This window comes from Notechis scutatus, chromosome 2 (genome assembly GCF_049901735.1).
Source record: "Notechis scutatus isolate UNSWTSFEM ecotype Mainland chromosome 2, rNotScu1.2, whole genome shotgun sequence".
Taxonomy (NCBI): domain Eukaryota; kingdom Metazoa; phylum Chordata; class Lepidosauria; order Squamata; family Elapidae; genus Notechis; species Notechis scutatus.
This window is the reverse complement of record NC_142010.1, coordinates 133840598-133853121: the sequence shown is the minus strand read 5'-3', so window position 1 is coordinate 133853121 and position 12524 is coordinate 133840598. Positions and strand designations below refer to the sequence as shown.

Below are 12524 nucleotides of genomic sequence, written 5' to 3'. Positions count from 1 at the left end.
GCAAAGTAACATGCTTTTAAATAGAGTGGTTTTTAACATACGATTGAAATTAATTAAAAAGTCAAATGGACAGATTTATCCCATACATCTATCAACGGATATTACATTCAACTTCTATTTAATGACAGCTCTTTCAAGAATTCCCTTTGTCAGAAAGCTTTATAGATATACATTCAAAAATAAATTCACGACTGTAACCTTAAGTCTTCCCAATGCTAAGCACATGATTTTAATAAGCGTATATAATTCAAATAATCTAAGTGAGAGTAAAGTGACAACATACTATTATATCATTTACTCAATTAGTTATCACATTTATTATATCCTCCTTTGATATCAAAAGAAATATCTTATACAATGTGTACATGCACTAATGGACCATGGTTTCAATTTTTCATATGACCGCATTTTGAATATATATAGTTTCAAGCAGATACCTTTGTAATGGATCAGCACTTACTTTATCCAAAGCTTGTAAAATGAAGAAAATTACTAGGTTTTCAAACTACATTCCTTTCCAATTATGGCACATTCCCAACTAGAGACATATTTTCAGAAACAAGCAAACTTGCAAATTCCCTACTTACACGCTGAGTGGGTTATGCCAGTTATACCCTACAATAAATGTGATATGACTAGACATCTTACACTGAATAAAATTCAACTAAAATTTAAGAAAAGCTAAAAAGCAGATATATATTACTGAAGTTATTACACATTGTTGTTAGGAAGTGAAGGAACAACTTGAGATTTTATTGCTGGTCTTTATAATTGCACTGCAAGCAGATAATCAGAACACCAGGATATTTCATTTCAGCATTGGAGAAGCAAAAAAGTTTCCTTGCCGTCCAAAGGTTGTTGCAGACTTGCTTTTGCTTGCAAATCTAGGAAATAAGTGGAAAGATTCATTATGAGCAGTTTTCAATATGCAATAGTGGCAAATATCTGTATGTTTTAGCATTTGTTTGATAGAAAAATAACCTATTCTTTAATATCTGTTGAACTCTGATCCATATTTCTACTTTCCATGACATACAAAAACATACAACTCAAATTCTCTGAAACTAATGCAAAAAATCTTCCCCCTGGCTTCCATATATAGTCCGGAAACAGTTGTACAGTAGAAGCAGTTGGGCTATTCTGTGTTGTATTTATATAACACATTCTGGAAAAATCACAACCCCATAAAAGTCCATGTAAGGAGCCTGCAATTCACAGGTAAACTGATAAGATAGCCTTATATTTCAAATTAAAAATTGCAACCATTTGAGCTGAAATGTTTTTTTAAGTATTCACAACTAATGTGTTGCTCCTTTGGAATATTTTCCCTCTGGATATGTTTCAATTATTCCTCATATTCTGTTCCATCTCAAGTAGTCTCACCAATTTTCATTCCCCAGTACTCCAAATCATATATTTAGAATCAGAATCCCCCCCCAATTTTGCTCTGATCTCACCAGCTTTTACACAAACTCAATTTATAGCTCCAAAATACTAAGGAAGGATAGAAAAAAAAACATACTTTGCTAATTTATTCTCGTCTGTGACCTCAATAAGGATTTGACTTGATAGTTTGCTAATTAGACCAAATAAATAATTAAACTTACTTGGGAGTGGTTTTGCTAAATGTAGACTTGACTTTCTGAGACAGTGAGCTGCTTGAAGGAGTTTTTGCCAATTGCTGTTCTGGAGTAGTGAGTGGTCCCAACATGCTCACTATGTGATAAGAACAATTACAGTTAATATTCTTAAGCCACAATGTTTCAAATAGCTTCAGAACTTTGCATTCATTATCAGTGATGAAAAATCTTAATAAGAATGACTTACTTTCTCTCTCTCAAACAATATCACAATTAATCTGAATCTAATTCTCACCAAGTTTTCAGCCTTTGCTCAAAAAAAATAAGCTTAAGTGCAAATAACTTCAACCTATACAATTGTCCTGCAATTTTTTTGGCAAGCAAAATCCCTGAATACCGAAACACAATTTATGCAGATTGAAGTAGCAGACACAGAAAATGGGTAGACACGCTCCATATGTTGAAGGAGCAGAGAATAAAATTGTATATGAATGGAAAGAATGAGAGGTTTTTCCACTAAGAATGGCAACCCTGTGGAATTTATTTATTTCTGCAATTTATCTATCACGTCAATCTTCACAGACCTTAGGCAGTTTACAGAGATTAAAATAACCATAAAGTTACATTTTGAAATTTCACCAAATTATAACATCAAATAAGAAAAAAAAATACAAATCCACATACACACACATTCTATGTGCTTTTTTTGTGTGTGTGTATGCATTTCTATCTGTGGCTTACCAATTAGCCCCCCCGTAAGTCTTCCAGAAAAGCCAAGTTTCTACTGATTTCCATCACACATGTGGGGCCATTCTTGTGACAAATGACAAGGTGTCCACAGGAGGGGAACTGCCATTAAGAATGTCCAATATTGAACCCCCTCTTGCCACCTAAGTACTGATAGGTGGGAACTCTTAGTAAACTCTCTCTAGTTATCAGGATGGAATGAGCAGACGGTGTGGAAAGACTGTCCTTTAAATATACAGGATACGAGCCAAACAGGCAAATTTTAAAGATAGCAACCAGCATCTAGAATTGCACTTGGAAATACATCAATATAGTTCCCACAGCATTGAAAGGTGGCAATACAGAGATTGGTCTGAGAGCATGTTGAACTGCTGCATTCTGGACCAGTTGAATTTTCTGGATGGATTTTGTGGATAGCCCATGTAGAGCTAATTACAATAATCTAATTGGGAGATGACAAAGGCCTGAGTGATCTTCCTCGGTCCTGTTCCATACAAAGTTGTAAATGGGGTATCATGTGAAGGGTCTCCTGTTCACAATTTCTCCCTAATGTAGTAAGAATGGTGAGTCTGGGAGGAACTTTGTGTTGTAAATTTGCACGTTCTGAGGAACAGATTCCCACCAAATGTCCGAAAGGTGCTTTTTTAGGAAGCCACTGGACTTTCTTGGTTGTTTTTTTTGAAGACGTTTCACTTCTCACCCAAGAATCTTCTTCAGCTCTAACTGAATGGTGGGGAATTCCCCATCAAACAAGAAAGTCCAGTTGCCTCCTGAAAGAGCACCTTTGGGGCAACAATGACCCTGGATGACTGAAAATCTCCATAGAATTCACATCAAATGTTACAGAAGCTTTCAAATTAACAGTCACTCCAACTTGCCTGGCTTGAATCTTTCCCCCCCCATCCAGACTGTGGCTGTCTCTGGACACTTGGACAGGACTTCTACAACATCTCCCACTGGATCCAGGATGGGTATCATCACTCATATTCACATTTGGTGTGAAGAAGCAACACTATTGTTCACATTACCAAATTTCAGCTAGCAGATGGATCGCAGGCATAATTACCTTTAACATCAGGTGTGCAGGGTGTGGAGTAAGCATTGGCATTTTCAATGATGTGAGCTGGCTCAATATTTTCCTGTTCTACCATGATGAGCTGGCTCCAGTATCCCACAGGCAAAGTGAGCAACCGTTCCACAACCTACAAATTCACATTGACATATAAAGAATATATTTTTCTTCCTTGATGGCACAAATCAATGCTAAGCATTTACAAAAACAAACATAGGCTGCATTCTCAAGTCACTTGAAATACTGAACATTCCCATTCTGTTATGCACACTTGTGACCTACCCTAGGTTGCCTTTTTGTATCCTGGAGTAGTGTCATGGGATCAGGTTCTGGTATAGCATGGCCAACAATGGTAGGCCCAAAGACTCTAGCTAGGTTGGAAATATCCATTCTGGTGTCTGGACTTTGAGCCACTCTAGGGAAAAGATAGACATGTAGGAGCATTTGTGCAAAGAGGAGTAATACATTTTGTCTTATGAACTATTCCTTTCATTGTTACCCCAATCCCCAAGATGAATAGAATTATAGTATAAGAGTCCTTTTTTTAATCGCCTCTTCAAGAATTTGTAACATAACTGAATTTACCTCTGCAGGTGAATCATGAGGAATGCCAGAGTTTCCCTATTAGCCTGTGGTAGCTCTCCAACAGTTTGATACATGGCTGCTATACTGTTGTCCTCATCTATAATTTCTTTAAATGAAAACATAAAAGAAATTTCTATGACCTCTTCCAACTTATTACAATGGAGAAAATAATGAATTTTCTGCAGGTACCTTAATTATAACTGCTTAGGCTTCTAAGACTTTGGACTTCATGTTAGGGAGAAGGAATTAATTTAAAATGGCAACATATTGGGCCTTTCTTAACATATAGGTAAGTTCATATATCATACTAAGCTGTTGTTTGCTTAATTATTATTTGCTGAATAAACTGCAATTTGCTGGATTCAAGCAACCATTAAATCAATCCCAAAGAAATCATTCTGTAATGTGATGCATAGCTCAATTCTTAGTAAAACTTTTAGCAGGGAGGGAGGGAGGAAGGGAGAGAGAGAAACTGTTAAACAAGAATGATATAACTCTCCAAATCTGGGGCAAGAAAAAAGTTCTTCAAAGAAAAAAGTCTTCATGGGAGACAGGGTCCCCCTCTAATCTGTGTTTGCAAACTGTATTGGGGAGTTAATGAAGATTAGACTAGTCTGTAGACTAGTTTGGAAGATTACATAGCATTTTACCTCCAAGGTCTTCTCCCAACCAAAGTTTCTATATCTTTCTATCAGTAACACATTAACATCTATTGCTCTCTATGAAAATAAACTTTTTTGAAATAAAGAATTGAACTACTGAAATTTTAAAAAATAAGTATTATGTTGAGTAATAGAAAACAATAAGAAAGGGACTTCTAATGCAGCATCTCCAACCTTTCCACCTTGGTGGCCTGGCCCAGTGTGATGGGGTGTGTCTGAGTAACAGGCTCACACGTACAGCTTCGCGCGTGAGTGCCATCTACTCGCATGAATGGAGCTTTGCATGCACGCTTGCCTGCTGCTTGTGCAAGGCAAGTTTCTTGTGTGTGCTTGCCCATCACTAGAGTGGCCTGGTTTCTATCAGACCATGGCCCAGTAGTGGGCCGCAGTGTGGGGATTGGAGAATCCTGTTCTAATGTATAATTATATTTTTAGTCTTGGGCTCTGTCCTGCATTAACAAAAACAGAAAACTGATTTTCAAATAGACCGTGTGGAAAATAAAAAATAGAATGAAGTCAATATATAGGAATTCAAAGGAAGTTTTAGCAAATAAGTACTAAATCATAGTAAACTTTTGGGCGGGGGTGGTGGGAAGGAGAACTATACATTTATACTATATGTATTGTTGTTGTTAGTTGCAAAGTCATGTCCGGCCCATCATGACCCCATGGACAACGTTCCTCCAGGCCTTCCTGTCCTCTTCCACGTCTACCGCTTCAGTGACTCCATCCAGCCACCTCATTCTCTGTCATCCCCTTCTTATTCTATAGGTACATTGTATTATAAATCTAGTGGGCCAGTCACTCTGTCAGTCCAAGCCACCTCATAGGATTTATTGAGGGGAAATGAGGGTATATGTTAGATATGCCTTGCTGCCTTGGGCTATTTGTAAAAATAACAAAGTCAGGATACAAACAATATTTTAATATCATGGATGAAACATATGAAAAAGATCAAAACCAGCTTTTTAGTTTGCCTAGTGGAGAAAAGTTTTATGCTCAACATTTATACTCAGATGTGTTATATTACTCATACCTGCTGCTTCCATAAAGTCCTTATTGAGACGGAAAGTAAGAAGAGGCTCCTTAAGATTGCGGAGAAAATCTTTAAGAAGGCCACAAATAGCATGGATATCTTCCACTCTGCTAAGCAGAGGTACTGTTTTCCCTCTAAGGAATTTCTCCTTCAAATCTTTCACTGTGCGGTCACAGCCAGAAATTCGGTAGAGGCCTGTCTGTTGAAACAATGATTTTTAAAGCAAGATCCCAAACTTGATTCTCTGAAATCCCTCCAGCTTTAATGTAACATATGCTAGCATTTGACTTCCATAATCATCATCCCAGCAATTCTGAAAGTAGCTACATCTTGATAAGATATAGAACACAGGTGTCAAAGTCGCCACGTCACGTGATATATCGCAACAATTTTTTCCCCTTTGTGGAGCTTGCGTGGGCGTGGCCTGCACATGACACATCCAGCACGTGGGCTGCCAGTTTGACACTCCTGATATAGAAGGTCTTAGCAGAAACCATATGCATTTTCTGCATTCCAACAATTCCATAAGATTTATACCTTTTAAGCTTACTTTACCTCATTCAAGCCTCGTCTTTCAATCTCATTTACACAGTGAACTAAAATGGAGGGGATCATTGGAGTCGTCAGAGGTACAAAATCCCCCAGAACTCCCTAAAAAAAAAAAGAGAAAGGAACAAGTATGGGAAATGGGAAATAACAAGGGTTATTCTTGTTATTTTTATTTTCACTAAAGAGAAAACAAAGGCACGAATTTTAATATATAATTTGACTGTAAAACTAGTAAGAATCACTTGAGAACTATATCATGTAAGTGCATAGCAAGAAAACAAGAGACAAGGAACTCATTTAACTTGTGTGACCATGTGTCAGATTCTAAAGCTTAGATGTAAAGATTCTAACTCATAAACTAAATTAATTTAGTTTTTTAAATTACCATAGCGCTGATACGAAAAGAAAAAAACATGGCATGAAATGTTCAGTAATTCAATATAAGAGATACAACAATAAAAATTTAACATATTTCTGAGCACTGTAAAAGAGTATATATGTTAATAGTACAACAACAGTAACAGTGCAAGGTTTTTTTTAGCATATGTTACATATTACTTCTTCCCAGCTTAGATTATATTTGGAACATAAAATGCTTGTGAAAAATCTTAGACATGAGCAATGAATACTAAGATATAAGTAAACAGTTTCTTTCCAAAATATCAGGCACTGTTACTTTGTCATTTTTTCTTCTGTTCGCCTCTCTTTTTCTATTTCTAGATACCAATGTGCTTTAAAAACAGATATCAAGAAAGCTTTACACATACATACGGCACATTTATATTAAAACTCCAGTCTCCAGTGTACACGTTTCTTTCTATCAGCATCTAGAATCTAAAAAGCTTCTTTCAATTCCAGTATAATAAGAGTTGGTGGATGTATCAACACTAGCTTTATTTACCAGAAAATAACTTGACATTGCTGCCGCTTATGTCAAAAACATTTTCACAGCGAACTAAGACTCTTTCACCTATTTAAATCTTCAATATTATTATTATTTTTGAGGTCCAATATACAATCATCAGCACTAAGGTATTTTATTTAGAAGCATACCTCTCCAATTTTGACAGGGGTTCCTGCTACAGTAGGGGTGCAGGGCAGGGGGCAGCGATCTCGACATTCTGGATGTGTAACTACTCGACAGTCTCTGCATTTCAGGGACATTTTCCCAAACTTTATCCGCTTCCCGCATGGAACACATGACTCAGGCTTAATAACCTAGAGAGAGAGAGGTTGCGGAGCGGGGGGGAAGGGGGGAGAGAGAGAATATGTGTAAACTAACTTGATCGAGAATAAGCAATGAAATATACTGAGTTCAATAAATAGACATAGACAAGTAGATGAAACTAACCACTAAGATACATTAATGTGAAGACATTCATGTATACAGGTTTCTTTTATTTAAATTATATATCTGTACCAGTTGAATGCCCAGCTGGAGGAAAGTGTCTGGGTCTCTACAAAGGTCATGTATTTTTCTTTTTAGAAAAGGTATATGCCCTCACGAGACCAAGAACAAGTAGACAGAAAAAAGGAAAATGGCAGAATGCATCTGTAAAGTGCATTCTTTACATGTCTTAGATATAAAGCATTTTAAAAAGAGAGAAAGGGAAAGTGGGGAAAGGGGGTGGGGGTTACATTTCAGATGCTGCAAAGACATGCTGCTGGAGAGCACATCAACTGGTTTATGAAGAGCTGAGCAGAGGAATGACCTGGACTGCCAAGCCTAGAGATGCCAGTTCTAGGACGAGGAGGAAAACCAGAAGAAAAAGCAGTTTCTGTAGCAGTTTGTGAGAGTGTGGAAAGACTAGGAAGATGGACTGTGTTGTGTACAGTGAGATTTGGATGCTGGATGTAGAAATTTGTGAGTTAAAGGCAACCAGGAGAAAACTGATAGACATTTCAGTGTCAGTAATTGATATAAAAACTTACAATAAATCACAAGCAGAAAGTGAATGAGAGAAATATGAGAGAGAAAAAATAAGACTTGATTTCTTTTACTGTAATTATTGTTCTATTCTTTACACGCATAGCAAAACATATTGGTTTTGTAAAATAACTTTTACTTGTATTTATGATTAGATCATGCTGCTTCTTTAATGTAGGTATCATAGTATCCAAACTACAAGCCCTAATTTGTTTAATTATTGGCTCTGTGTGTGGGGGTGTGCATGCATAGATGTGCATCAGTTTATCCCTCTGAAACACAAATTTAATCATAACTAATTCTGAACTGTTAAAATCCCAGTTATGAGTACCAAAAGCAAATTATAGCAGCAACAGTACTGCTCTTTTAACCAGCTTCTTATTCAGCAAGATTGCTATATTACATTACCTAGGCATTGGTGGTACTTGGCAGCTAGGAATAATACTATGGCAGGATGGGCTGCAAATTTTTTAACAACTGATTCTCTGGCTGGGTAAGCATTGTCGGTTGGTCATGTGATTGGGTATGTGATGTCACTCATCACACCTAGCCCCGCCTCCTGGCTACTCGCCTCAAAGGAAGAGGTAGGATTCAGCCAGGTGGGGCTAATCCCATCACTGGCTGGCCCCGCCCCTGGCCATTTTCAGGCTGTCTTTTGGGCCGTTTTCAGGCCATTCTTCAAGCCGTTTTCTGGCCTCAAAATGGCCTGAAAACAGCCCCAAAACCAGCCAATGGTGGGATTTGCTGGTTTGCCAAACTGTGCCTAATCTTATCTACCAGTCTGCCAGAACCTGTGTGAACTGGCAGCAGCCCATCTCTGGCAGGATCATTATTTAAACTCTATGTAAAATGTGAAGCTGATTGTTTTTCCTTAACTATATTTTTATATGTAATTTGATTAACAAATGAAATGAAATGAATGAAAATGAAATGAAAATAGGGCACGAGTTTGCAGCTGTATGGTTAAATATTTTCAAAATGGTTTTCTTCCAACCTTTGTTTGACTTCTTGCAAAAAAATGTGCAAATGTCTCCCTTAACATGGCTTTCTGGGCAAGCCTTTACAAACCAAAATAAGGTTTTACATCATATTTGATATCTTACCAAATCATTAAACAAATTTGCGCAGTGTTAGGAACAGTATCTATTATAGCAACCGCCATGTTTCATTCTCTTTTTTTCAGAACATTTAAAACATAACCTCAGTTGACAATCAGAGAATGCGTATGACTGACTACAAAAAAGTCAGCTGACTGGTATCTTAGACCCAAAATAATTGGAGCTCTGAATTGGGCCCAGAACTGAGAGGCCTCTTCACTCACCGTTTTTGATACAAATTCGTGTAGTCTCATTCCAGTGCTTCCAGGAGTGCTAGATCCATCTGTTTCGGATTTGTTTCCAACCTTCCTGCTTCCCAGGCTTGAGTCACTGTTCCAAGGCTGTAGGATGGCTTGGGTGGAAAAAAAGACAATTTGAAAAATCAGGTTTTGATACAGGATTAAACTGACAGCAGGTACTCCAGGTTTAAACGAATACACCTACTCTAACCTGTGTTGTTAACCTGATAAAGTTATTGCTCTTTTTTCTCAATTCTATTACAATAGGTAATACTTCAGTTTTTTTGAAGGGTGGGGAAGCAAATGGTTACATTTAGATCCTTTCCTCAGCACAAGAGCTCAGGCTTAAAGGATATTTTAAACCTTCTTAAAGAACCAATGTGTGGGATGGATTTAACAGAATGAATACATTTTCACTGGCAGGTTTCTTCTTTTCCTGTTATATAAAATCCAACGAAGGAAAAGACTTTCAATTAAAAGTACGTAGTGTTATACATGAAAAGAAAATATGGTCCTACGTGATTCATAACAAATTTTAGCTGTAATTCAGATGAACCCTGTCAGAAGCTCTTATTTTCATTTCTATCAGCATCTGCATTATTACTGGCAAACACGGATGAAAAACTGTGACAAAGAAATAATAATATTTCATACAGACACATTTACCTGCCTTTCTCTGGTTTCCAACATAGTAAGGTATAGTCTCAATAGTGGCAACTGCTTCAATTGGGCCTCCATCATTAGGAACTGTGAGAGTTGTTTTTGCAACTATTGATTCATTTCCCTGAAATAAAATAGTTGCAAGAAGCATGTAGGAAACATAAGCAAAAAGCCCTTTCTTTCAGAATAGTTAAGATCTGTGTTTTAATAACGTCATCTGGACACCTATTAACCATCCTATGCAGCAAAAAACCTGGTTTCAAATGAGAAAAAAAAGTTTCCACATGATCCCAATAAATCCCATACTCTCCAACAGATTCCTCACAGTTGTATACTCCAGACACACTTGAGACTGTAGCTCCCCAAATTGCCAGTCACCATAATCAAAACCTGAAAGCATATTTAGGAATAGCAGTCATCACATTAGAAAGTGCATCTTAGAGAACACTACTATCTTAGAACTTTGGCCTCAAGAGCAATTTGGTGTAGTGGTTAAGACGTTAGGGCTAGAATCTGGAAGACCGTGAGTTCTAGTCTCACCTTAGGCACAAAGCCAAATTTGGCCAGTCACTTTCTCACAGCCCTAGGAAAGAAAATTCTGAAAAACCCTGCCAAAAAAACTGCAAGGACTCGATCCAGGCTTTCTCCAAGAATTGGGCACAATAAACAAAACACACACACACACACACACACACACAAATAGAGCCCTCCTATTGGCAACATGAGATTGATGAATCTGCAGTGAGTAAAAAGCTATGAAGCATTGAATACTAATGAACACCCCCTCTCTATATAAATATGTGGTATTTAGAGATCAGAGACCTACTTCTGGAAGGAATTTAACAGTCTTTATAAAAGCACATACCTGATCTACTGTAGAGCCAATGGAACGAGTTTTCTTTAAAGGACCAGGTGGGCCTTCAATAAACTGTCTAGAAGAGCGCTGTAAAACATTTGTAAGTCTTTTGAGTGACAGCATGACAGCATTTTTGAGTGAAGTGAAAATTCTAGAGAAATACCATATTAAATTCTATTATTTATAATGGTTCTAAGCAGAATATGAAGTCATTAATTTATCTAAATTATCATTTCTGACTCAGAACATGCAGAGACAATACGTTTTTTGCCTACTTTACCTAGTGACCCATACAGTTGAAAGTAAAGAGAATTAAATGGGAAGGGTGGTAGATCATCTCAAGTATATATTATATATATGTGGGTGTATACAAAAGTGGGTGGAAATGTCTATGTCTTATACAGCGAATGTTGCCAAAGCCCCGACCTGGAACGGGGAGAAAATAGAGTACACAGAGGCCAAAAACAGGGCATGCGGAGGCTGAAAACGGGTTGCAGAGGCCAAAAATGAGGCATATGGAGACAGCAATAGGCGATAGCAGCCTGAAACAGCTGATTGTTGGGAGGCCGATCCTACCGACAATCAGCTGCTTGTGCTAATCAAGCTGTGCTGAAGCTGACCAGACTGTTTGCTGCAAGGAGGCAAATTGCTGGGAGGCAGAGGGCAATTTTTTTCCCCTTGTTTTCCTCCCCAAAAGCTAGGTGCGTCTTATACTCTGAAAAATACAGTAATTCCAAAGTTCAACTGTATGTTAACCGAAAGCAAAACTGTTATGGCAATTTCCACATCAACATCCAACACAGGAAGTTTTTAAATAAGAAATTGGACATTTATTGGAAATGCTTGAGCTGGGGGTTGGACTAGATTTCTAAGGCTCCTTCCAACTCTGTTTATTCTATTACATCAGATTTTCCTAAATATATTTGTCCCACTTATTGCACAATTAAATGGTTCTCTACATAATGCCTACCTGTTAGGGTATTTTGTGAGCATAAAAAAGTAGAGTATAACTCTAATGAAAAAATAACAATTATATACACTGAAATATGATTTAAATGTACCCAAGCTGAAAACATTTGCATTGTAGGCATAACTTCAATCACTAATGTAAATTTCAATAATAAATGAAATTTGCTCTTTGTATCAGGTAATACAAATACATTTTTAAAAACCCATACATACCCTTTTTTCTCTTTTTTTCAACCTAACAGTCTTTACCATTGTGGAATCCCAATCCTAGATATTAGAAAAAAACCCTCTTTAGTATCAAACAGATGGCAAACATGCATTTTCAGTCTGTTCATTTTTTTATGCCTAACTTTGAATATACACCCATAATAATAGACATCTTACAAAGGATCATTTAAACTTTTTTTATTGTAACACAGTACAAGAATTGAATTCAGATAATGGTTACATTACCAATGATTCGTCAGTTTTGTCAAAACTGATGTCGGATAAAATTGAACCAGATTCATCTATTGTTGACAGCCTAAAATAAAAATCACACATAC

General features: G+C 37.1%; 1 protein-coding gene across 6 annotated transcripts in view; it reads right to left on the bottom strand.

Moving 5' to 3' along the window:
* Nucleotides 1–290: 290 nt before the first annotated feature.
* The window catches only part of RACGAP1 (Rac GTPase activating protein 1), a 28331-nt gene continuing 16097 nt past the window's right edge, over nucleotides 291–12524 (bottom strand). For all 6 annotated transcript variants that reach the window (XM_087956244.1, XM_087956245.1, XM_087956248.1 and 3 more), the window contains 13 exons: nucleotides 12433–12502; nucleotides 12193–12246; nucleotides 11020–11097; nucleotides 10161–10278; nucleotides 9480–9607; nucleotides 7285–7449; nucleotides 6238–6333; nucleotides 5683–5881; nucleotides 3985–4090; nucleotides 3682–3814; nucleotides 3394–3529; nucleotides 1608–1716; nucleotides 291–884 (listed from right to left, as the gene is read on the bottom strand). In XM_087956244.1, the coding sequence (XP_087812370.1) occupies nucleotides 809–884; nucleotides 1608–1716; nucleotides 3394–3529; nucleotides 3682–3814; nucleotides 3985–4090; nucleotides 5683–5881; nucleotides 6238–6333; nucleotides 7285–7449; nucleotides 9480–9607; nucleotides 10161–10278; nucleotides 11020–11097; nucleotides 12193–12246; nucleotides 12433–12502 (1468 nt within the window). In that variant the 3' untranslated portion in view covers nucleotides 291–808. The remainder of the gene's footprint in view (nucleotides 885–1607; nucleotides 1717–3393; nucleotides 3530–3681; nucleotides 3815–3984; nucleotides 4091–5682; nucleotides 5882–6237; nucleotides 6334–7284; nucleotides 7450–9479; nucleotides 9608–10160; nucleotides 10279–11019; nucleotides 11098–12192; nucleotides 12247–12432; nucleotides 12503–12524) is intronic.